The sequence below is a fragment of the Nannobrachium achirus genome, assembly GCF_963921795.1.
Source record: "Nannobrachium achirus genome assembly, chromosome: 15".
In the NCBI taxonomy this organism is placed as follows: Eukaryota; Metazoa; Chordata; class Actinopteri; order Myctophiformes; family Myctophidae; genus Nannobrachium; species Nannobrachium achirus.
The window spans coordinates 19,759,426-19,786,253 of record NC_137822.1 but is presented as its reverse complement, the minus strand read 5'-3'; the positions used below and the strand labels follow the sequence as shown (position 1 = coordinate 19,786,253).

The 26,828-nt window shown below is 43.4% G+C and overlaps 1 protein-coding gene across 2 annotated transcripts in view; it reads right to left on the bottom strand.

Moving 5' to 3' along the window:
• The window catches only part of rai14 (retinoic acid induced 14), a 69,501-nt gene that overhangs the window by 4,341 nt on the left and 38,332 nt on the right, over positions 1–26,828 (bottom strand). Inside the window, exons 5-17 of one of the 2 annotated variants that reach the window (XM_080742957.1) lie at positions 26,367–26,431; positions 25,564–25,621; positions 24,809–24,879; positions 18,569–18,675; positions 17,476–17,666; positions 8,634–8,659; positions 7,511–7,597; positions 6,505–6,594; positions 5,607–5,747; positions 4,261–4,362; positions 2,817–3,605; positions 1,203–1,699; positions 293–461 (exon numbers count right to left, since the gene is read on the bottom strand). In XM_080742957.1, coding sequence (XP_080599083.1) covers positions 293–461; positions 1,203–1,699; positions 2,817–3,605; positions 4,261–4,362; positions 5,607–5,747; positions 6,505–6,594; positions 7,511–7,597; positions 8,634–8,659; positions 17,476–17,666; positions 18,569–18,675; positions 24,809–24,879; positions 25,564–25,621; positions 26,367–26,431 — 2,393 coding nt within the window. The remainder of the gene's footprint in view (positions 1–292; positions 462–1,202; positions 1,700–2,816; positions 3,606–4,260; positions 4,363–5,606; positions 5,748–6,504; positions 6,595–7,510; positions 7,598–8,633; positions 8,660–17,475; positions 17,667–18,568; positions 18,676–24,808; positions 24,880–25,563; positions 25,622–26,366; positions 26,432–26,828) is intronic. The other variant, XM_080742958.1, reaches the window with a different exon arrangement.

Sequence of the window (26,828 nt, the reverse complement as noted above, 5' to 3'; positions counted from 1 at the left end):
CCTCCGTCATGCACTGGGATCAATTCAACTTTTATTTGCTGAGCTGCATATCCGGTAACACTTAAACCCTCTTATAATATACGTACTTGATACAGTCTTTCTTCACTCTCTATCAAATGTCTTTGCCAAAAAATAGCCGATCTACAAGCTAACAACGTGTAGCGTTGCAGCGTGTTGTGAGCTGTTGGCTACGGTATAATATCCACCATGCTCCTGTGATAACAGTACATTAACACTTCAATAATGTGCCCCTTTTCCTTTATTTATTTTCACATTTCCTTCAGCTAGTCACCTCCTGCCACGCGGCTGCAGCCTCCAGAGCCATCTCATCCTGCTTCCTGAGGGCCCCCTGGAGGAGCTGCGTCAGACGGTTCGCCTCACCCTCCAGGCCCTGTCTCATAGAGTCGTGCTCCGCACGGGAGACCGAATGGTCCGGGGTGGCATCCTTCTCCGCCGTCAGCCTTATTGTGAAACAAGCACAAGCACGAGGCACAATTACTTTTTCATTTCAAGGATCCCCATAACTCTGAGTGTGTACAAATGGAACCGAATGGACCCGCAAGAATCACCAAGAGAAATAAACGGTAAAGTTCACATTCTTTACAGACAGATCCCACTTCCCAACCCATGTCCACATTACCCTCAACTCTCATCTGTCAAGACGCCACTCCTCACATCTTCACAAATACAGGTAGTGGTCCAACAATTAATAAAACAAATCGATTTACTTGATTATAAAGTGCTGTTAATTTACATAAATCCATGTGATATGAAAGGGCTGCAACTATTAATCTGATTAATAAATTCATAAGTCGATTCATTAATTTTTTAAAAAGTGCTTGATTATTTATTATTATTTAATAATTAATTGAATAATCGAGAGTTGCATCCCTACATAAGATCCCTCTTCTGGTCATTCAGAATTCCCACATTTCTCCTCTAAAACTAAGTACAGTATATACAGTAGAGCTAGTGATGTAGTGGCCAGTGATGTATATTGGACCAGTTACATGTTATATGTAGACCCCTGGTACCCATATATGGAGATCCATGTACTGTATATGGAGATATGCTGTGAGAGCCCAAACATGCTTACTCAGTTATTCGACTGACAGACATACGGAAAGATGTGCCGGTTTTCATAGTTAACTGTGACCTGCGGTCACAATCAATGCAGTGCCAAACAAAAAAGTTTGACCTACCTCTTCTGCAGAGCATCCACCTGCAATGTCTTCTGGGACAGCTGCTGTTTCAGGCCTTCCGATTGGCTCTCCAGCTCTTTGATGGCGCTGCCTAGTGAAGACACCACCTGCGTGTGATCGCCGAGGGCAACGGAGTCTCGCGTCTGCGCTTCCGCCTCCTGCCTCAGGAGGGCGATCTCCTGCCGGGAGTCCGCGTTCCTCTTCTCCGCGTCGCCGAGCTGCGTCTGTAGCTCCTCCACCCTGCTCTTCAAAACCTGGAGCTGCTGTTGCTCCGAGGAAGGAGAGGAGGAGGGCGAGCAGGGGGAGGTGGGAGAGGGGGTTGATGCACAGCTCCCGGCGCGGCTCGCCTCCGTCAGCTGCTTCTTGGTGTCGCTGTAGGAGTGCGAGAGCTCCAGCAGCCGGCGCTGCAGCCCAGCGATCTGCTCGTTCATCTCGGCCTTCATCTCCTCAAAGTCCTTGGCTGCTCTCTCCACCGTTATCGTACCCCGCAGAGCCTCCTGGACGAGGGACAGCGGTAAAGACAGAGCAGATGTGTTAGGGGGGTCTAAATTGACCCATACAGGTCTGTAACTCTGACAGCGTACAAAATGGAACCAAATGAACCCGTTTGTATGCAGTTAAGGGGAGACCATGAAATTTGAACGTTTGAGAAACACTGATGTAATGGATGTAAAAATGTGCTTGCAGAGAGCAGGCAGTTACTACTGCGATCTCCTTGGCTTGCAACTTTGCCAACATGGCAGGTGGCAGCGGGAGAGAGCAGCTGCCACTCATGGAACTTGCGAATGACTATTTGCTGTCGCAGCCAAAATTAAGCACTTTCAACTTGTCATGCCCTAATTTGGGCATATCATTATAGGCAAAAACGTTAAAAACAGCCTATTCCTACAGTATATGATTGATTTATACCCGCCAGTGTGGCGCAGCAAAATAGCCAAACACAACGCTCAGCATAGATCAAATGACAATGGTTAAAGATTGTTCACATTTTCTAGCTCATTAAACAGCTCTGCAAATAATATAACAGGGGGAAATCCAGTGTTAACCAAGTAGCCTGAATTATACAACACCTTCACTGTTTGGGAATGAAGCAGGTTCAAAGTTAGATTCTGGTATGGGCCAATGAACAGCTTGTTTGTATATAAGAGCAGCAACAACACAAGTATATCGTCGTTGTCGTGTGGAAATCTCGTATCTCCAAATTTGTACGTTCTTTCGCAAATCATACAAGGCCGTAGCACAAAAGTAGTGAAAAGTAGTGAACGCCTCGCACCGCAAGGCGTTGTGTGCTTGTAGATCTGCTGTTTTCACTAGTTTAAATAATTTTTAAAATGATGAATGCAAAACGAACGGTTTTGGACATACAAGATTTTCACCCGATAACGAAGATATCTGAACTGTTGCTGGAGTAGCGGTAACGCCACCGTCACCCCCTGCAATGTTGTGGCCCTCGGCTTGGTACCCTAGACATAATTCGGCCCTTGGGGAAAACTAATTGGGGAACCCTGGCCTACAGTAAAACATTACTACTGGGCAATGGAACCAGGAGTAGCCGCTCACTGTCTGCAAGCACCGCTCACTGTCTGCAAGCACCTCCACTGAGACAAATGTTACCTGGAGCATCCTGATCTCCTCCTGTGCCTCCTTGTACAGTTCCTCTATTTGTGCAGCCTTCCTTTCCTGCTCCTTTCCTTTCACAGTGCCTCGTTCCTCCTCGGCCCTCCTGAGCCCCTCTTCTAGCCACTTGATTCGTTGAGCCGCCTGCTCCTGCTCAGACCCCGATTGGACGAGTTGAGCCTTCAGCTGTTTCACTTCCCGTTCCAGAGAGGACCTGCGTTTTGGAGCCTGCGGTTTCTCTGCGCCGTCGCTCCCTCTCCTCCCGATCTGAGTCCTCAGCTCCTGCACCTCCTCCACGGCTTGGTGGTACCTTTCCTGGGTCTCTGTCAGCTTAGCCTGAAGCTCTGCTAGACTCTCAAGCAACTCTTCCTCTCGCCTTCTTTCTCTCCCGCTCTCCTCCTCTTCTCTCTCTCGACCTCTCTCAGACACGACGCCAGGCTTCAGCTGGGCCTGCAGAGAGCGGTTCTCTTTTCGGCTCTCCAGCAGTTTGGTCTGGACACTCTCCAGGGCCTGTCTTAAAAGCCCAATCTCTTCTTTGCTAGCATCCTGTGCTCCTCCGCTCTCCTCTTCCTCGTCTCCGTCTTCCTGTCTTAGAGACACACTTCCTGAAACCCTGGACACCTCCTCTTCGGCCTGCTTAGTAGGAAGAGGAGTTTGGCTAGTGGGAGGGACGTGTGGTAGCGAATCAAAATCATCCTGAGTGGAGTGGAAGGAGGAGTTGGAGGCCATGCTGTTAGGCCTGCTGTCCTCTTTCAGGTCATCACTTCCCTGGAGGGACGGACGTTTCTGCATGGGTGATGGGGGGAAAAATCACTTGTATGATGGTAGACTAGTTTATGTAGTTCCATCACAGTGTTACCAATAAGTCATACAAATGGAACCACAGGTTCTGGTTCCTCTCAAAGTTACAGTGTAACAGTGCAATTTAAGGGTCCATTTGGAACACCCTCAAGGACCACACTTTGAGAACCTCTGTACTAAACCACAGCCATCAATTAAAGACTGGAATATAAATAATCAGGTGTGTGGATTTCTGTAGAAGTCGTATCGAACAACCACCGCAAAATTCATCAAACGCTTTTTATATATTGTGAAATTATCCTCTGTCATACACTGGGATCAATTCACCTTTGATCCACGTAAACCCTCTACAATTGGTAAAACACACCTGCAAACATACTTGACATATACTCAACCAAATCTCTTGGCCAAAAAACAAAATATTTCTTGGCAAAATGTGTGCCCCAGAATATGGATGCAGGGGTTCAAGTGGTTGATAAAAGTGGCAATGTAAGAGTATTAGGCATATTTTGATTATGGCGACAATATTGTAAATCGTGGTCACATTTACTTATCACTATCATTAGTGAGGACCAATTGCATGAAACAAGGATGAAAATGGGAGAAGCGCTCCTTGGAACACACAGAGGAAGAGTCTCACCTTCAGTATGACGGCAAGCTGCTGGTTTTCCAAGGTGAGAGCAGCAATTTTGGCTTGAAGAACAGAAACCAGAGCAGAGGCTGCTGAACCACTGTGCTCAGTCTATATACAACACGCACACACACACACACACACACACACACACACACACACACACACACACACACACACACACACACACACACACACACACACACACACACACAAAGAGACATAAAATGCAGACACACGTAAACACACAGGCATGAAAGCAACGATCAGGACCTAGGGAAACAACAAAACGGGTTCCAACATGTCTAAGGGTAGGTAAGACCTCCTTCAAGAATGTAGGGTGAATACGTTCAGCAGTAAAGAGTTGTCTGTTTCCAAGGTATAGCAGTCAGTTTTGAAGCCCTTCAACAAAGCGCTGGTAAACCTTTGGTGAACATAAAGATGGCACGGACAAAGAGACCTCAAGTCTCAATGAGATTAGCTGTTTACATAAAGGTTGAATACAAATAAATACATGGAATACGAAAGAAAATATGATGCCGGGAGGGGAACCAAAATTGTCATTGTCCTAATCTGCCCTGTTTAAACAAAGTCTGTGACACGGTGCCTGCTCTGAAACGGAATGTTTTCAACAATATTCACACGTTTTTCCGCATCAAGATCTCACTTAGACACTACTAACATGATCTAAATGCATTTTTTTTTTACAGTGCTGCGTGTCCATTGTCCTAAACAGGTCAACGTCTCTACTCTACCACATTATAGTAACTGACCCCAATTCAAATGGGCCCCAAATGAATGGACCATCAAACATATCACATTGTTTGACAATGATTAATCAAAAGAGTCTTTTCTACCTTTCACTTGAAGTGCAAAATGAACCATTATGTAAACAGGTTAACAGGATCAGTCAGTTAGTCAGTCTCCAGCCTAGCTCAGAGTCAGCAAACACAAACACAACTCTAGTGTTAAGCTTAATTTATGCTCTGCCATACGGCGCTGTCGCGTGGAGAACAGCTGATCTACAAGCTCATAGCACCTCCTTGTGAACTTGTAAAATCGGCTATTCTCGGTGCGGCACACAGCAAATGTAAATAGTCACTGTCGGGCAGAAACCTTGTATCTCCAAGTGTCAAATGTGTACGTTTTTTCGTAAGGGAAAGCCCTGCTTCATCATACAAGGCGGTCGCACAAAAGTAGTGTAAACAGCCGACCTACAAGCACACAACGCCTCGCACCGTGAGGCGTTGTGTGTTTGTAGAACGGCTGTTTACACCGTTCTCTAAAGGTTTTGGACATACAAGGTTTCCACGTGACAACGACAAAATACTGTAAAGGCATTTGTGGCCGTTCACCTGTGCATCCTGCTCTGGGCTGGTCCCGGCAGTCTGCTCCACTATGTGCTTCAAGTCTTCAATGGTCTCCAGCAACATGCTTTTCTCCTCCTGCAGCTTCAACACCTCCTCTCTCAGTGCCGTTCCTCCGACCTCCTCCTCCTGGGAGAGGAGCGAGGGGAGGGGAATGGGAGGAAGGGGTCAGGGGGGGCCAGGAGAGGAATTATGGGAGGAGAGAGAGAGAGGGAAAAACAGAAAACAAAATAAGAGATGAAAGGAAGAGAAGAGCAATGGGGTGACAGAGGAATGTCAAGAGTTAAGCTCCCAGGTAGTGTTGGCTAAACATTCATTATTATGTTTAAATTCATACTAATGCTAACTGCATTAACCCTGGTGTCACTATTTTGGGCATGTCACAATTGTGACATTCATTCAGGTTCAACATTTTGTCAATTTCTTTCAGAATGTATTTTTTCCAAGGTAATGCATTTTGAGCAAGTAGATCATCTAATTATTATTATTTTTAAGCCAAAGAATAAAATAAGTGGATTAAGAAAAGATTTCCTATTACCGTGGGAACTTTGTACAAGATTGGCCAGGAAGAACATGGATAAGGATCAGCGGTTCCCAACCATTTCTGGATCAGGCCACATTCGGCTGCCATATGCATTTTTAGAGAATAGTTATTTTAATAACTGTCAATCAATCAGTTGTGTTTCATCTTGGAGTTCCTACTTATTGGTGTCACAATATAAACTCCCTTTTCAAGGTAAAAAAAAAAAGTTACATAGTATTAAAATATAACCTTTTAATATTGATATCATTTTGACAATTATTTGGAGGACTTGCAAAATCCTCGGGGCCCAAAGGTTGGGAATTGCTAGGCTAAACCATTTCTGACTGTTTTTTGGTACATTACCTTGTAGGTGAATGACTTAGGGGTATTACTTTTGCTAGACACTGGGGTTCCAGTGGGGATGATGTATGATGGAGACGACAGTCCAGAATTCTATAAAAAAGGATTGAATAAAATACAAAGTTGATCACTTTCAGTTGATAATACTGTTTGTCAAACACAAGCCTGAATGTGGAGGAAAACTGACCGTTGTCACAGACTATTAAACCACTTTCACCCTGTCATTATAGGCAAGATTTTATTTAGCTCCTTCCGGAACCTCTCCCTCCGCTATGAAGCTCAGAGATGCGGTTCCTCACAAATGTCATTCACAATCGTACGATTCCGAGAAGGCTCCACCGTTCCCGAACACTTCTTACCTTTTGTGAACATCCTATCCAAAAAGTAAAGGTCCCATACCGGTCTCTCAAGCATGGAAGAAAATCTAAGTAGTGTGTTGAAATAAAGATTTCATTTTGTCAGCCGGTGCCATGTTTTTAAGACATTCCGGAAGTTGCAGCCACATTAATACCTCCTCTAGTCAGATGGTATTAACACAACAAAAGAGTGGGGAAAAAAATGCACCAGCTGACTAAATGAGCAATTTAAACTCTAACTTTATTTCAACATGCTGCTTAGAGTTGATGTTCTCACATTGTATAATTATAATATACAGCCCGGGCTGAGTGTGCTGCCTGTCACTGTGAGAATGCAGATGTCGACAGGCTGTCAATAGACATGCTGACATGTGGACAGCATGATGACAGCTGCGTTCTTTGTGTTTTAATCTGTTTTTGTGTACATTTCTTTTTTGTAAAATATATCCGTGTATGTCATGGCCTTACTGTTATATTCACCAATGTCTTCCAAAATAACCCCACACAAACCCACACACAGAAAACACAAATCCAGGTAAAGCAAGTCCACACTAGAGATATACTGTGGACATACAGATGTGCTCGGTGCATACAGAGGCAAGCAGACAGACAGACAGACAGACAGACAGACAGACAGACAGACATGCATTTACCTGCAGTGGACTAAGAGGAGGTGGGGGTGCTTTTCGTTTTTTGGGTGTAGTGATCCGTTCATCACTTAGCTTAGCTACTTGATCATGCTGGGAGTAGCCAGCCAAGAGGACAGAGAGAGAGGGGGGGACAGAGAGAGAAGGGGGGGAGGTATAGGAAACACCGGGAAGAGGGGAAGAAATAAAGACAGGTGGGTTTTAGTGCAGGTTAGTGAAAGTGAAGAATAGTCACTCAAAATGAGTGCAAAGATCTATTTTTTATTCTCCTAAAAGCAACTGCAAGCATTTTTCATTTATTTTGTTATCAAATGAAGAGATATAGACATGGGAAATGCTAATCATATGCTTCTTGGCCATATGATGCAGCTAAACATGTACTTCAAGTCATATTTAATCACCATTCAAGTCATAATGAATCATCATTCAAGTCATAATTAATCATTTTTAGTAGTTTCACATTTACAATTATTCATTCAGGTTAATGATTGATACTGTACCCATGCGGTACACCCATTTAGGCCTAGGATTATTGACTGCTTTAACTATTGAAAAATAGCAGATTTACAAGCTGCCGCGCTGCGAGCTTGTAGATCTGCTATTTTTGAAAAATCACGATTTTTTTTTTTGCAAGTCTTTGAATATATCTACTTAAAAGCAAACATTTGTAACTAAATATTTACTTCTGGGTGGTCCCTGGAACAACATATTTTGAGATGGGGGTCCGCGGCCAAATACCTGTAATTTTGGGGGTCCTTGACATGAAAAGGTTTGAGAACAGCATGATTTAGAGGAAGGATTTAGAAGTCGGGTCAAAGATCGGGTCAAAGATATTCAAAGACTTGCACTCATTTTCACGATTTTTCAAAAATAGCAGATCTACAAGCTCGCTGTGAGCTTGTATATCTGCTATTTTTCTAAAGTTAAAGCATAAAATAATGGTTAAAGTGGTTAAAATCTAACGCGACTCAGGCGCGTTCCCGGTATTTGAGAGTTAACAACTCTCAACCTGGCATCCCTATTTTGATCATCAGCATTAACAAACCTATGCCTACTGCTTTGGAAGCCATGAGGACCCCCTGTTGAAGAGCCCTGGACTAACATACAGAGAAGGAAGTAGGTTTCTTACCTGAGGGCTTCTGGGAGACTTTGTTTCTGCTGACAGAGACAAGAAGGTCATCAGGAAAACAGTTGATGCATTATTTCATTACACTGCACAGAGCCATTTTCCTCTTATTGTAACATTTGAATTGGATTATTAGACCATTTAAGCTGGTTGCACACTGCTGCGTTTCTTTCGTGGCGTTTTGGAAATCTGATATCCACAAAAACCTTTTTCTGGCCGAGGAGAGAGTGAGAGAGCAAGGCACCCAGTGGTGACAGCTGCGAAAATTGGAAAAAAATTAACCCTCAGGGTTCCCACACATTTTTACCAATTAATTTCCAAAACATTTCCAGAATATTTAACCCAATTTCCAGGACTATATAACAATAATTCAGCTCAATAACAGGTCGCTTAATACTCCTATGCACAATGCCCAAAGACAGGTAGTGTATGCCAGTGGTTCTCAACCTTTTCAGGACGTGACCCCCAAAATAATCATGTTTTAACTGGGGACCCGGCACCCTGACGAGCACTAAGAGTTGAGGAATTTTGTATAACACGGTTCTATTGTGAAAATAGCAGATCTACATGCTCACAACGCCTCGCGTTGCGAGGCGTCGTGAGCATGTAGATCGGCTATTTTCACAATTTCTGCCTCTAATATTTGACAATTTGGCCCATGTTTAATATGTCATTTCAGAGGTATTAACCAAATCAATAACCAAAGACAATGCATATATATTTTTCCAGGACCTTCCAGGACCCTTGATAAATTCCAAAACTTTTCCAGTACTGGAAAAATATTTTTCTAATTTCAAAATATTTCCAGGAATTTCATGACCGTGGGAACCCTGAACCCTGGACCGAAAATAAATACGAAACGGACGGCAGTGTGCAAACGTGATTGACATTATGTGAGGTTGATTTTTTTATTTACTGTGTGCTCCGAAATTCGCTCCGATATTCGGCCGAAATTTTTTTTCCAGGACCTTCCAGGACCCTTGATAAATTCCAAAACTTTTCCAGTACTGGAAAAATATTTTTCTAATTTCAAAATATTTCCAGGAATTTCATGACCGTGGGAACCCTGAACCCTGGACCAAAAATAAATACGAAACGGACGGCAGTGTGCAAACGTGATTGACATTATGTGAGGTTGATTTTTTTATTTACTGTGTGCTCCGAAATTCGTCCGAAAAAAACGTAGCAGTGTGCAAAGACCTTTAGACCTGAGGAGGTCGATTCTAAAAATGCCTTCTAAATATTTTTTAGTTTTCTGAAATTTTCTGACTTCACAATCTTATTCAAAACATAAAAAAATAAAAAACTGTTGCTTTATATATCGCTATAACTTCACACAGATGTCACACAGATGCTGTCCCATATTGAGAGGGATAGGTTTTTAAATGGGTTAGAAAAAACACACAGAGCATCTCATCCTTAAAAATGGCTTAACATTTTAAATAAATGAATGAATAAAGAATTCTTTATAAGTGTACTGGTCATGTCTAAATAGTCAATGTAGTACCAGCTTCCACCACACAGGGGAGCCCAATACATTGGACTGAATTAGAAATCCTAGCTCCTCAAACCTGTGTGTGTGTGTGTGTGTGTGTGTGTGCGCGTGTGTGCGTGTGTACAGTATGTGGTTTGTCGCAAGTCATCTGTCATAATGATACAACACATCAGCAGTCATGTACTTCAATTATAAGTACTAGAAGCTCGGCCGCCCGCTGGCCAACTCGGGAACAATGTAAATAGGGAATGAATGCCCCGCCCTTTAATGCAAACCCCATTATACCTGTTGTCATAGGATCTGTTTTGACAATCTGTTTGCGTGTGTCCATTTATGCCCATATATGGAGATATCTGTCTGTCTGCGTCCATTTTATGCCCATATATGGAGATGGGCGGCCGAGCGTCTAGTGTAAATAGGGAACGAATGCCCCGCCCTTTAATGCAAACCCCATTATATACCCAGGGGGCAAAGGAAGGTGTGCTGCATTTGCCCCGACATACAAAGTTGTCCACCAGAAATATTATCTATGACCCAGTAGGATCACAACCTATATGGACAACCCGGTCAATTTGTACAACAAAGTCCAATATGGCCGCCTTTAGTTTTAATGGGGGGTGAATAGGGCAACATTTTAAACTGAGGGATATTTCCACGAAACTTCACAGGTTGATCAATGGTATACATATGAACATTTTTTGTATTGCAAGTTTCCATGAAATCCAATATGGCCGTCACAATATGGCCGCCATAATGTAAGGACCCAGAAATAGGTTGCCTCTAACTTCTGTACCAGATGAGCTAGAAACGCAAACTTGGTGTCTATTTCATGGTGTCTGACCATGGGAGACTCAATGGAATAGCTAATTTTATTATTGGGTGTGTCTGGACCTTTATTGTGCATATTTGCAAGATGGTGGACTCCCAAAATAGAGCTTTAACATAATTTCTACCATGATTGTCGACTGCTTTTGCAAATACAAGCAATATGAATCCATTTGCTAAGATTTATGGCACAGAAGGGACTTATACCTGTATTATTCTTGAGTTTGCATGTTGTCAAAATGGCTGTAAACGAGATATTATATTTCCTGTCCGATTCTACTGTATGTAGTTGTAGCAATGACTTCAGATAAAATCAGAGACCAAAACAATGTATCTTAGAAATTATTTTTTTATTTAAAAAAAAAGAAAAAAAGAGAGAGATTATCTCAATGAAATGAATGCAACTGCCTGTTTGGGTCTTTCACACATAGACATGCACATGCTTTCCAACAACTTCAGCTTCAGGGAAATTATAATGAACACATGATTAAAACAGGCTGCATTATAATGCAAATAATTGCTAGTCACTATCACTGTCATGTGTACCTATCCTGCTGCATCTTGTCTCCAGTCCTTGGCAACGACACCCCAAGTAGCATGCAATTCCCTTCTTCGCACATGAACAGTTTTTCTGGCAGCCTTTGATACAGCTACATGATATTGCCTTGTCCATTGATATAGGCCAGGCTGGCTCTGTAGATGGACAGGGGACTGCCTTCCCATCACTGAGAGACCATCCATATTCAGTGAAGCAAGGGATGTCTGGCTTCGCGATGTGTGCAGTTTTATCTATTATGGCTGCAAGAGCAGCTCTTTTCAGGTGCAGGCCAAAGGCATTTTCTGTAGGTGGCAGCAGCTTCAACAGGGTTGATCGGTTATTTAGGGACTTGTACACTCTCAGCTTTGCCAGGTCAAAGTCCTCCGAATGGTCAGCTTTTGATGCATATACAGCTATTGTGAGGTCTCTAGCCTGATTCTTGACATCCTCTGAGAGGGAATAAGATGAATTTTCACCAAACTCCTGAAGTGCAGGGAGATCTAGACCCATGCTGGTCTTGAACCATGCCTTCTTTCCAGTGAAAAAGGGATAGCTGGTGGTATCTCTGCCACTCAGGCTGCAAATAAAGGGCAGGGCACGACACTGTGCGAGTCCAAGGGCTGAGACCATGTGATGGATAGGAAGATATGCATCCTGCTCTGTTCTCACCCACAGCTCTGGAAGGTCTAGGAGGTGGGTGGCAGCATGATATAGGCACATGATGATGATGTTTGTGTCATTAGCATGGATGATAACTCTGTCAACTTTGTGAGCCTGGACACTGTAGATGGTGAGTAGAATTACCCTTGTGTCGGCCTCCTGTTGTGTTGACTCTAGTGCAGGGACATCAACAACACACCCCTCCTTGATCACCACACTCCTTGTCTCTTCTTTAAATCCTCCACTCAGGTAAAGATGGGTTGTACCAAGAGCAGACTTAAGTGTATCATGCTGCCACCCACCTCCTAGACCTTCCAGAGCTGTGGGTGAGAACAAGACCAGCATGGGTCTAGATCTCCCTGCACTTCAGGAGTTTGGTGAAAATTCCTCAGAGGATGTCAAGAATCAGGCTAGAGACCTCACAATAGCTGTATATGCATCAAAAGCTGACCATTCGGAGGACTTTGACCTGGCAAAGCTGAGAGTGTACAAGTTCCTAAATAACCGATCAACCCTGTTGAAGCTGCTGCCACCTACAGAAAATGCCTTTGGCCTGCACCTGAAAAGAGCTGCTCTTGCAGCCATAATAGATAAAACTGCACACATCGCGAAGCCAGACATCCCTTGCTTCACTGAATATGGATGGTCTCTCAGTGATGGGAAGGCAGTCCCCTGTACATCTACAGAGCCAGCCTGGCCTATATCAATGGACAAGGCAATATCATGTAGCTGTATCAAAGGCTGCCAGAAAAACTGTTCATGTGCGAAGAAAGGAATTGCATGCTACTTGGGGTGTCGTTGCCAAGGACTGGAGACAAGATGCAGCAGGATAGGTACACATGACAGTGATAGTGACTAGCAATTATTTGCATTATAATGCAGCCTGTTTTAATCATGTGTTCATTATAATTTCTCTGAAGCTGAAGTTGTTGGAAAGCATGTGCATGTCTATGTGTGAAAGACCCAAAAAGGCAGTTGCATTAATTTCATTGAGATAATCTCTCTCTTTTTTTCTTTTTTTTTTAATTACAAAATAATTTCTAAGATACATTGTTTTGATTTTATCTGAAGTCATTGCTACAACTACATACAGTAGAATCGGACAGGAAATATAATATCTTGTTTACAGCCATTTTGACAACATGCAAACTCAAGAATAATACAGGTATAAGTCCCTTCTGTGCCATAAATCTTAGCAAATGGATTCATATTGCTTGTATTTGCAAAAGCAGTCAACAATCATGGTAGATATGTTAAAGCTCTATTTTGGTAGTCCACCATCTTGCAAATATGCACAATAAAGGTCCAGACACACCCAATAATAAAATTAGCTATTCCATTGAGTCTCCCATGGTCAGACACCATGAAATAGACACCAAGTTTGCGTTTCTAGCTCATCTGGTTCAGAAGTTAGAGGCAAAACCTATTTTCTGGGTCCTTACATTATGGCGGCCATATTGTGACGGCCATATTGGATTTCATGGAAACTTGCAATACAAAAAATGTTCATATGTATACCATTGATCAACCTGTGAAGTTTCGTGGAAATATCCCTCAGTTTAAAATTTTGCCCTATTCACGCCCCATTAAAACTAAAGGCGGCCATATTGGACTTTGTTGTACAAATTGACCGGGTTGTCCATATAGGTTGTGATCCTACTGGGTCATAGATAATATTTCTGGTGGACAACTTTGTATGTCGGGGCAAATGCAGGTTTCCTAAAAAAAGGCTGGTTTGCCCCCTGGGTAATACCTGTTGTCATAGGATCTGTTTTGATCATCTGTTTGCGTGTGTCCATTTATGCCCATATATGGAGATATCTGTCTGTCCACGTCCATTTTATGCCCATATATGGAGATGGGCGGCCAAGCGTCTAGTCGGCGCCCTGGCCAACTCGGGAACAATGTAAATAGGGAATGAATGCCCCGCCCTTTAATGCAAACCCCATTATACCTGTTGTCATAGGATCCATTTTGACCATCTGTTTGCGTGTGTCCATTTATGCCCATATATGGAGATATCTGTCTGTCTACGTCCATTTTATGCCCATATATGGAGATCTCTGTAGGACCCGTTTTGACCATCTGTTTGCCTGTGTCCATTTATGCCCATATATGGAGTTATCTGTAGGACCCGTATTGACCATCTGTTTGCCTGTGTCCATTTATACTCATATATGGAGATATCTGTATCTGTCTGTCTGCATCCATTTTATGCCCATATGGAGATCTCTGTATCTGTTTGTCTATGTCCCTTTATGCCCATTATGGAGATCTCTGTATCTGTCTGTGCCTCAGACTGTGTTGCAGACAGTGCCGGTTCCCCCTTTAATGCAAACCCCATTATACCTGTTGTCATAGGACCCGTTTTGACCATCTGTTTGCCTGTGTCAATTTATGCCCATTGACTCATGTGGTGTATGTGATGTCAGAGCCTTTTATGAAGTGATGTCACAATGAGTCAGCGCTTGCGCCGATTTCCTCCGGAACAGCCTGATGTCAACAATCAGCTCCGCATAAGGAGATTCCGAAGACTTAATGAGATGTGTCAGGTGTCTCCATATATGGGTTTCAACATTCAATACGTAACCATACGCAACCTGTCAACTGCCCGTATGACGTGAGAGCAAGTGAGAGCCTTCGTAACTCACCCCTTACTTTACTTACAGAGCGCCCCGGAGTTCCCTAGCCCCTGGGCTCCTTATTCCCCTTTATTATTTAAGTTTAGCGTGAGAGGGAACTGCCCGGGCTTATCCACATTATTCACCTGGTTCTCTTAAAGGCACAGCCCGCTAATTCCCCTGAACCCAACCGCTCTGAAGAGCACACTGAACTTTGCTCACCTCGAAGTGAGAAAGAAAGACTTTAGTTTATGCCACACTCAGAGAGATTTTTTGTTGAGTCATCTAGCGTATGTGATGTCAGAGCCTTTTATAAAGTGATGTCACAATGAGTCAGCGCTTGCTCCGGAACAGCCCGATGTCAGTCATCTCCGCATACGGAGATTCCAAACCTTTCGTGCCGGATCCGAAAAACTGTGTATCGGGTCGGGTCCAGGCCTAGCTAAGAACGTAGGCAAAGGTCTGAGCTGTCTGTGTGCGAAATTTGGAGTCTGTAGCACCAACCATGTGCTGTCAGGGCTCATCCATGCGATTCGGGCCAATTCGGATTTGGCGTCCATTGGCTTCAATTTAGTAGTCAGGACTCCGCATATGGAGATTCCGAACCTTTCGTGTTGGTTCAGGAAAACCGCAGATCGGGTCGGGTCGAGGCCTGGCTAAGAACGTAGGCAAAGGTCTGAGCTATCTGCGTGTGAAATTTGGAGTCTGTAGAACCAACCATGTGCTGTCAGGGCTCATCCATGCGATTTGGTCCAATTCGGCCTCGGCTTCAATTAGTTTAGCGTGAGAGGGAACTGCCCGGGCTTATCCACATTATTCACCTGGTTCTCTTAAAGGCACAGCCCGCTAATTCCCCTGAACCCAACCGCTCTGAAGAGCACCCTGAACTTTGCTCACCTCGAAGTGAGAGGAAGAAAGACTTTAGTTTATGCCACACTCAGAGAGATTTTTAGTTGAGTCATCTAGCGTATGTGATGTCAGAGCCTTTTATAAAGTGATGTCACAATGAGTCAGCGCTTGCTCCGGAACAGCCCGATGTCAGTCATCTCCGCATACGGAGATTCCAAACCTTTCGTGCCGGATCCGAAAAACTGTGTATCGGGTCGGGTCCAGGCCTAGCTAAGAACGTAGGCAAAGGTCTGAGCTGTCTGTGTGCGAAATTTGGAGTCTGTAGCACCAACCATGTGCTGTCAGGGCTCATCCATGCGATTCGGGCCATTCGGATTCGGCGTCCATTGACTTCAATTAGTAGTCAGGACTCCGCATATGGAGATTCCGAACCTTTAGCGTTGGTTCCGGAAAACCGCATATCGGGTCGGGTCGAGGCCTAGCTAAGAACGTAGGCAAAGGTCTGAGCTATCTGCGTGCGAAATTTGGAGTCTGTAGCACCAACCATGTGCTGTCAGGGCTCATCCATGCGATTCGGCCCAATTCGGCCTCGGCTTCAATTACTAGTCACGATTGTCTCCGCCAGGCCGAAAGGCATAACGAGACTACGTTTTGCACACTGTCCGTCCATCTGTCCGTCCTTCCATCTGTGAACAGCTAATCTCTGGCACCGTTGGCAAGATGGCAGCCAAACTGTGCACGCACGCTCTCTGGGTGCCAGAGCAGAACCTCTGCCCCCAATGTTTCATATGGGCCTGTTAAAGCGCCACCAGGAGGCTGATTCGTGCAAAACATATTTTTAGACAGTACTCCTACAGATTTCGTCCAAAAAATCTTCTTTTTAGACAGATTCTTAACCAGATTCTGAGAACTTTAGCCAAAAATAGCAGATCTACAAGCTCACACCGCCTCGCGCTGCAAGGCGTTGTGAGCTTGTGAGATATGGAATCTATTACAAGGTTGCAGGGGTCCCTGCTTCATCTCTCAAATAAGGGGTCCTTGGCCTGAAAACGTTGAAGACCCCTGCTCCATGGTCACTCAACTAAATATTGGACCCGATCATAACACATAACACAATATTCCCAACATTTTCATACTAAAATGGCTTTTTTCAGAGACAAATTAGGAGAAAATCAACTTTATTATCAACCTTTCTCTGACCCAGCAACACCCTATCGCGGGATCTAGCACCAGTAAACAGGACGTTAGCGAGATTTGCCGTCAGACACCAGCGCCCACTTAGCAGGCTATTTGTAGGCTTTGTGTACCATGTCCAACCAGGATGCCATATCTTGTTATATTAAACATCTTTGGTAAAACTTTGTATGCAGTGCTGTCAATGTAGTACCAGCTGCCACCACAGAGGGGAGCCCAATACATTGGACTGAATTAGAAACAGTGAGAAAGGCATCCTAGATCCTCAGTCGGGTCGGTGGTATCGGTGGAGTAGGGACGGGTGGGAATGGGATGGGACTTTCAGACATACTACTTAGGATCATGACTATGTTTTCTATTGTTTGTATGTATATGTATTATTTATTTATGTTAACTGTTCATTGTGTGTTTTTGTAAATGTATAACTTTTGATTTTGTGTGGAAAGACAAAAAAAGAGCATGCATTGTTGCATTTATCACTAACTTAATGTAATTTGCTCGAATAAAAAACATTTGAAACCAAACCAGTCTCACTCTGTAAAGTATACAGTGTGCGCGCGAGCGTGTGTGTGTGTGTGTGTGTGTATGTGTGTGTGTGTGTGTGTGTGTGTGTGTGTGCGCGCGCGTGCGTGCGTGCGGGTGCGTTTTGCATAAACATATCACCTGTGTGTTGCTGTTGTTGTTTGTTTAGGGCAGAGGTGAGCAGAGTTTTGACTTCAGTGCTGGGTGACAGCTTGGTGTAATGGAGGACATTGTGTCCCTCTGCATCCACCGCCCACAAGTCTGCTCCTCTGTGGAACAGCACCTCAATGACAGACACACTGCCACACTCTGTGGCCAGCATCACGCACGTCCTGGAAGCAGTGGGGGAAGAAGGATTTACAATGTAGACTAGTACAGCGGTTCTCAACATTTTCAGGCCGCGACCCCAAAGATAATCATAGTTTAACTGGGGGCCGCCCCACCCTGACGAGCACCAAGAGTTGAGGCATTACATTTTGTTTAACACGGTTCTATTGTGAAAATAGCTGATCTATATGCTCACCACGCCTCGCAACTAGATCAGCTATTTTCACGATAAAAAGGCCTTCAATTGTCACTTTAGAAATGTGCATATAACCTCTATACACTTAAACTATATGTTGGTTTGTTTACCGTTGAGTGAGAAAACAATGTTGCACATAATCTGGGGACCCCCCAAAAACAATTTGGGGGCGAACCACAGGTTGAGAACCACTGATGTAGACTAGTGAGACTACTACAACTTAGAAGTACTAAGTAAACGTGTTGGTTATGCAGAATGTCCCATTTCACAAGTTTTCAAATGTATGAATTGCATTTTGAGAATAGCAGACCTAGAAGCTCACAATGTGTAGCGTTGTGACACATTGTGAGCTTGCAGATCGTCTATTTTCAAATGGCCAAAATGTATGTACTGTAGGGTTGAAGTGGTTAATGTATGTTTTGTATTAATAATCAAAATCTACAACATAACTAGTAACTAAAGTTTTCAAATAATTGTAGTACAATATTTGCCTCCGAGATGTAGTGGAGTAGAAGTAAAAGTATTGAAAATTGGAAATTAGTAAAGTAAAAAGAAAAATGCCTCACTGTACCTACCGGTAAGTACAGTACTTGAGTAAATGTGCTTACTTAGTTACTTTGCACCATTGGTGCACATTCAGCACAGTGTGCATGTGTGAATGTGTGTGCATGGGTGTCTGTATGTGTGTCTTGGCTATGTCCTCAACGTTACCTGCCATTGTTATCGGATGTGTTGACGTCAGCTCCCCAGTCCAGCAGAATGCTACATACTTCAGCATGAGCGTTTTTCGCCGACAACAGCAAAGGACTGTACCCCTCCTATGAGAAACACACAAGACAGATACTAGTCTACCAATCCAAATCACTTTTAGTTGGTTGGGTCCATTGGCCATGCATTAACCACAAGAACCCAAGCCTCCTTAAAGGAGTAGTTCACCCCCAAAATGGCTTTTTTCCCCTATTGATTACTCACGCCATGGAGGACCTGAGTTCAATAATATTTTCAATATTTGTTTTTTGTCGCATTCCTAAGACAATAATTTGATTACAATAAATGTACCCTCTTTGATTCTGGATACATTTTTGGAATGCGACAAATACAAAAAAATATTATTGAACTCAAGTCTCCATGGCGTGTATAATCAATAGGGGAAAAAACGGGGGGGGGGGGGGCATGGGGGGGGGACTACTCCTTTAAGGTCACTGGGAGCGTTTATTTCGTGCATTTATATTTCCTGGCAGTAAGGCCACTGTGGTGTGATGTTGGTTTTGTGGTTAGTGCATATGCCCTTCATGCAGAAGGTGAGTGGTTCAAACCCTGCCTAGGCTGACGACAGCAAGGGGGAGAAGACGACAGCTAGCCCCATGGCCTCCCCTAAGTAACAAGAAATCTTGTGAAATAAAATGTCGCCAACCAGTCATCAAGGACGATGATACACGAAAGAAGAAGAAGCCACTGTTATTTTGAAACAAGGTTGACTTGTCAGCGCAAACAAAAAGCATCAAGGCTTGTGAATGACGCATCACCAAATGAATAGCTTGATGCGAAATATTCACATTATTGTTTATTCGTCGCGGTCGCGGTGTGTAATGACCTTTATTCTGGCCAAATAGGGGAGCATTCACCGGGAAGCAGTCTGCATGAGAACATGATGCTATGATGAGGAGGTGCTTAAGGATTATGTCTGTGTGGTGAGAAAGCTCTCAGTCAGGTGTGAGAATAGAAGCACATGTCTGATTCATCAGCAACATTTGTTACATGGGATATAGTTTGTTTGGTGAAGGATTGGTATAGAAAGAAGAGAAGAGAAGAGAAGAGAAGAGAAGAGAAGAGAAGAGAAGAGAAGAGAAGAGAAGAGAAGTCTGTTCTTCAATTTCAACAATTTTGGGTTAGGGTTAGGGCTTCTACGCATTTTAATCAATGGATGAATACTTTTTATATAAAGCGAGAGAGCTAATAAACAGTACAACTAGCAAAACAGAAACGCAAAGCCTATGTGTGTGTGTGTGTGTGTGTGTGTGTGTGTGTGTGTGTGTGTGTGCTCGCACGCATGTGCATGATGAGTGTGTGTGTGTGCGTGTACAGTACAGTATGTGTGTGTGTGTGTGTGTGTGTGTGTGTGTGTTTGTGTGTGTGTGCTCGCACGCATGTTCGTGAGTGTGTGTGTGCGTGTACAGTATGTGTGTGTCTGTGTGTGCGCATGTGCGTGTGCTTGTACATGTGAGTGTGTTGTCATTATAGGTGAGAAATATCAGCTCGCAACGCGCTGTAGAGCAGCAATCTTTGCGTGACATCCTCCTATGACTAGTGGTTAAAACAACGACAATCATGCATCGTAGACTGTGGGGCCCAAGGACCCACCTTGAGGGGGGTCCTCAAGACCCTTTACAGGTCTGTAACCCTGAGACTGTGTACGCTCTCAGAGTTATGGAGGCCCTCGAATTCTAAAAGCCTGAGAGCCACTGATGTAGAAGGCACAGTAAAACATGTCAGCATAGCTTTGTGTTTTATATTACATGGCTGCTGCCACAACCACGTAGCACAGAACTATGCTGTGGCTTTTCCCTGGAGCTCTGTTAAAGACTTTAGCAGCGCTCCCTCCCTCTGTTCTCTCTGCTCTTCTGTAGACGTCTGCTACCTAGTTTTTCTCTGGAGTCTAACAGACACAAATCATTGTTTTCGTTCTCTCTCCCTTCTCTTCTCTTCTCTCTCTGTCGCTGTCCGCCTGTCTCTGTCTGTCTCTGTCTAGCTCCGTGTGTGTGTGTTTGCGCGCACGCACGCGCGTCTGTTTGTGTGGGTGCGTGCATCTCCATCTGTCTGTCTGTCTGTCTGTCCGTCGGTCTGTCTGTCTGTTTCTGTGTACTGTGCATGGATGCAGACAGGGCGCCCATGTTGATGTGTAAAACATACAACATGTAAAGGGATAGCATTATTGTTATTCGATCCTAGTTTCTGGAATGAAAATGTTCAGTTGAGGCGATTTTTTTCAATATCAGGGCAGAAAGCGAAATCATGTCGATCTCTTAAAATGCCACTTTTTTATAGAAATGTTTCATTAACATCGGTAAGCAGCCAAACCACTGTAAAAGAAAATTGTGGAAATTATTCCACATTTTGGAAGTGTATTATTATATTTGCTCAAGGCAGTGAATCAGAAATGTAACTGTATAAGCGTGGTGCTGTAAATGTCTCCAGGTTGCATGGGTCTGGGATCACGGTGACCCCAGTTCAGGGTATTATTCAACTCTGCCTATCAGGAACGTGCACACATAGACATCAAAGGGGGCTTGAGAGCCCCTGCCCTTTTATCCGCCTGTAAAAAGTGCCCTCTCCAGACCATGAATGCAGTTTTTACTATGGTGAAAGAAATGTAAATGCCCCCTTTCCAATGCCATACCATTCAAGAGAATTGCCTTGTCCAAACTCTCCTGAACTTGAACGCAGCATCTTATGTTGAAGGAATTGCCCTCTCCATGCTGTTACGCCACATCGTCCAGTATTGACTTGATTATGCCAGTGTTCAGTGTGATGTCACGCACCGAAAATAGCCGACCTCCGAGCTCACAACGCAAGGTCTGCTATTTTCGATATTTCTACCAAAAGGACTTTTAGAGATTCCAGCCCCTGCCTCTCTAACATTCTCTGCACGTCCCTGTCTAGTATACCGTGTTGAACCTTTCCTGGGAACATTTTGAATTGTGAGAAATATGAATGTGTTTGACTCAACATATAGGGAAGCTTTCACAGTATGCTGCTGCTTCACGTAAACAAACAAAGTTGAACAAAACACAAAACGACATTTAACAAAAGGCTCTCCTTTGTTCCTCCATTTTGCTGTGTGTTTATTTAAGTCAGATACACGGATAAACATTGCAGGCATGACGTATGCCTGGGGCCGACAGGCTGGCATGGCTTTCTCTCCTCCTGCGCTCTCATTCTCCTCCAGTCCACAGCACACAGTCAGAAACACAGCAATGTGTTCCAGATGGCTCTGTGGTTCACTGTCTACATGTCAACTAACCACCACTATACTCTACAGGACTTGCAATTGTACATCCAAGTATGAAGCTTGCACATGAATGCGCGCTAACATGTGTTCACACCCACATGCCATTACACACACACACACACACACACACACACACACACACACACACACACACACACACACTTTGTGACGGCAAATAAAAAGTTAAGTCTATGGAACCAATCACAGGAACACTCATTTGTGTCAATTTAACCACTAAAACCCTATTCAAATGTCAATCTCATCACATCGCAACATGTTTGTAGATCCTCTGTAAAAAAAAAAAAAAAAAAAAAAAAAAACAGTTTGCCTATAATGACATGCCCAAAATAGGGACTCCAGTATGAAAGTGGCCAAAAATTTAAAATGGCAATAGTCTGCCTGCCTGAGATCTACAGTGTTATGACTGATTGAATGAACATTGATGTGAGATGGCCAGGAAATTCATACTACTACTGTAACTGTCAGGGTACAGAGTTTGATTGAAATGTCTTTATCTACCAAGATAAGATCCCTAAAATCATCCACCATCCAACTTTCTTTATCAAGTGATGGTGTTGCCGGCACAATTTATGCCTCACATTTTTTGCAGGATGCAAACTACCTTCACAATTCAGATGTTGCAAACATGCAGTAGGACATTAGTGTCTCCATCCATATGCTTGCTAACAAAAGAAATGGCGTAGCCTACATTGTGTCACATTTCATGAACATGTGTATATAATTACCAACATGGCCTGAAGAAGATATTATACATACAGTATGTAGTAGATACACAGCCAGATTCATTAGACAAGCCCAGTATGGCGTAAGAGAGTTAAAGCTGATGTTGCGGGTGACTAACTGGTAGCTTGTTACTAGTGTGAGTGCCACAACAAACAACTCCTCCCAGGCGTATACAAGCATCAAGCTGCAATAAATGTTCATTATAAGTAACATAACATCTTTATATCTAGGCCAAATGAACCACTGGCATAGAGTTTGTTTGTGTGTATGTGCGCACAAACCAGCGTCTCGCAACTGAGCCAGCTCTGTCATAACATGATGAGCAGGGAAATAACAGGGCATATTTTTCTTTCTCTTTCACTTTTTCTCACACACACACACACACACACACACACACACACACACACACACACACTCACACACACACATGCGTGCGAGCACACACACACACACACACACACACACACACACACACACGCACACACACACACACACACACACACGCACCACTGGGTAGAGACCACAGGCATGGAACGTCAATCCAGTGGAGACCACATGTCTGTGGCTAGAGAGCAGAGTTCCCACAGTACAGTGACCATCTACCACACACACGCACAGACACACACGCAAACACGCATACACACACAGACACACGCACGCACACAAGCGCACGTACACGCACACGCACACACACAATTAATCTTAATACAGGGACGGACAGGGGAAATGCCTGGGTTAGAGAAATGATTTCACGTTAAAGCTACAATCCGTAAGATTGATGCCCTGGACAGGATTCGAACCGAGGTCTCCCACGTAGGAGACAACATTTTTTGTTTCCTACATTTCGTTTTTTTTTATTATTATTATTCAAAACATTCTCAAAAAAGCAATTTGGGAAGAAATCAAAGAAAAATCTAAGAAATTCCATAAATTAGAAAACAAATGTCTAAGAAGTAGTGAAAATGGCCAATCTACAAGCTCACAACACAGCGCGAAGCGAAGTGTTGTGAGCTTGTAGACCTGTTTTTCTTCACTAATTGTGTCCCGGGCAAACGTCTAATTTCTCTTTTGGGTCTACATTTCTCAATAGAGGAGTACCTTCTACAACCGATGCAGTTATATTGTATTAACATATTCTACCTACCATACAGATTGGTCCCGATTGCAACTCTAAGTCTTGTAGAAACGTTATCATAGCCTTTCCCTCTGCTCTATTTAAAACATTTAAAATGTACATAACGTACTTAACCACTTGAACCCCAGCATCCATATTCTGTGGGGAACGTTAGCCAAACAATAGCCAAATAGCTCACAACACGGTTATTTTTGGAAAAGAGATTTGGTGTAGCCAGAAAAAAGCGATTCAAGTACAGAGACAACTCAAGTCCAGTTCACTCTCTGTAGTGACTATAGCGTTTAAGTGGTTAAAGTGTGGGAGAGCAGATCCACTGAGAGGGACATTACGGATCAGTTTGGTGTGAGGACGGCGGGCAAAGAGTCCTCTCCATCAATATACAATACTAACATTAAATCTAAGAAAAACTAATCTGAACATGCAAATGATTTTGCCTGACCTCAATCCCCCTAAACAAAGCTCCTGCTAGGGGGATTCCAGTGGGCAGAGGGCATGTCAGAATATGTGCCGTAGGAATCCAAGCTCACGGTGTTGTGTTAAGCACTTGCAACCTCGAAAATAGCGAATAGCACGTCAAAAGCTTGAGTTTGTAGATATTTTCCCTATTCGGCGTATGACCAAGAACTATATGGGGCTTAAATGGTTAAGCAGGTTATTGTTGCTGTCGGGATCTTGTAGATCTGCTACTTTGATACTTTGTGTTACAGTACAGTAGAGTATGATCAAATTAAAAGCATTCAAATATGGAAATTCTTATCTCCATATTTGAATTTGTTTCTGTTCGACAGCAATGATATCTTAGTCATGACCAAATAGTATATGTATAAATGTGAATAAACCTGAGTTATTACTTGGTAAGAGGGAGGAGTAGTAGTGCCTGTGACATCGAGCTGGAATTGAATTGCCATTGGATACCATTGGAGGGAAGCGATTCGCGAGTCCCGAAGTTGTTGTTGGCTAGACCGCACTCTCGAATCTCGATGGGCCATTGGATGGAGCGTTTTGAGTGACACATCACCAGGTAAAAAGACTGTAGCAAATAAGTGTACATGAAAGTACATACCGAGTCTCTCAGGTTGACGGGACTCTTGTGTTCACAAAGCAGTTGGACGATATGGACGTTCCCACTGGCAGCTGAGGATAATGAGAAAATAGCAGTCTAACACAGCAATGTCAAAGCACACAAATGATCGAACAGCACAGGACAGCAAAAACAAAAGACAACATCAATAACAGTGGAACATACTGTAGCAACATTACAGTGACGGCTGGAAAGAACACTTATACAGTATTTAATGTTCAGGGATTTATGTTGTTTTTGCTTCTCTTGTTTCCTAAGGCATCCGTGTCCGTAAGCCTTAATTGGGCCTGGAACAGAATAAACATTACGTGACATTTTTCTCCCCCGGCTAGGGAAGGAATGTGACACAATCATTTGTTTTCTACCAAAAATCGCAATTCACATATTATGTCTAAATGACCTATTGTTAAGTGTCTCAGAGAGATCTGGGAGGCTTTATTGGGAGGCATTTCTAGCTACGTCAATGAAATTCCAAGGGAGGATTAAGGATGAAAATCCTATAAAGATTCCTTGCATTGTTTTAAAAGGTAACGAGCCGTGCACCTCCAGATGTCCTGACTCTCCCAATTATAGTTTGGGAAGCCTTTCCAAAAACAGAAGGTTTGTTCGGCGTCGAAGGAGGACGTATTGGCCTTTAGAAACTATAACATTACACTCTCTGAGGTACGTTCACACAAGGATTTTACGATGGACACACAAACTTAAACCAATCAGGTGCTCGTTAATGAAACCCTTACCGGCATGGTGCAGAGCGGTCTTCCCTGAGCTGTCCAGAGCATCGACCGCACACTTATTCTGGAGGAAATAACAGACACAGAGCTCACATTAAAGACATATAAAACTGGTTAAATGTCAAATTCATGCTCAGAAGTGAAAGTTTGTAGTTTGCAGAGTGTGTGTGTGTGGGGGACGGGGGATAAGTGTTGTTCACAATGTTTAGCGACGCACAAGTTGCTGGGCTGTTGCTGACGTTAATGGGTCTGTTGGGTCTGCAGAGCACTAATTAAAGAAGAGTATAGCCGGTAGCCGCACACTCGTAGCTGCCGACGCAAACTTTTTATTACACAGAGCACAGCAGGAAGTAGTGTGTGTGCGTGAGTGTGTGTATGTGTACGTGTATAGTGTGTGTGTGTGTCAGCAGACGGAATACATTAACCAGTGTAGATCGATCTCCAACATTTGGCTGAACAGGGAAGAAAGTCAGACTCTTACGTTCTAGAGGATGGGCTCCCAAACCTTTTAGGAAATGTGGTGCAAAAATACATTATGAATGAACGAACCACTTAAGCCCCATTTTAAAACGCCTACGTCGCACCGCCGATCCGACCGATATGTCTGAGTCATAGTGTCGGGGCTTTGTCAGAGTACTTGTATGTCTGTGCCCCTTTAGTGCCCACATATGGAGATGTCTATATCTGCTCCCTTTTATAATCCCTTTTTTAAAAACGGTGACATATACATGTGTTTCTGGCAATTCAAGTTACACCATTTAAGCATCATTTATTTTGGAGACTTTTCTAAGCATCCGTCACAATGGTACCTGGATGAGCTTTTTGGCACACTCCTGCTGGTTGTTTTTGGCAGCCAGGTGTAAAGCACTGAAACCTAATGATGAACCAAGACACATGTCAGTCAAGCCAAATGTTATTTAGAAAGCACATTTGTATTTAGCCAAAGTACTGCACAGACAGAATAAATAATTATAATTAATACACACGCTTGGTTGAATGCTTGATTCTGATTGGTCAATCACTGAAATCAGCTGTCTGTTATTTCTGGATAACAGTGGAACACTTTCACTACTGTAAGCAAGGAAATACTTTGTTTTGTTTTTAGTTTTGAGTCAAATTATTAATTGTATTGAGATGCCGTGTAATAAGCGGGATAATGTCTGGCTGCATGGTCGTTATCGAGAAATAAAGGTCCTGACCGCGCAGACAGACATTATCCCTTACATAATAATCACAATATGTTATGATATAGACAAGGAAGCAATATGTGA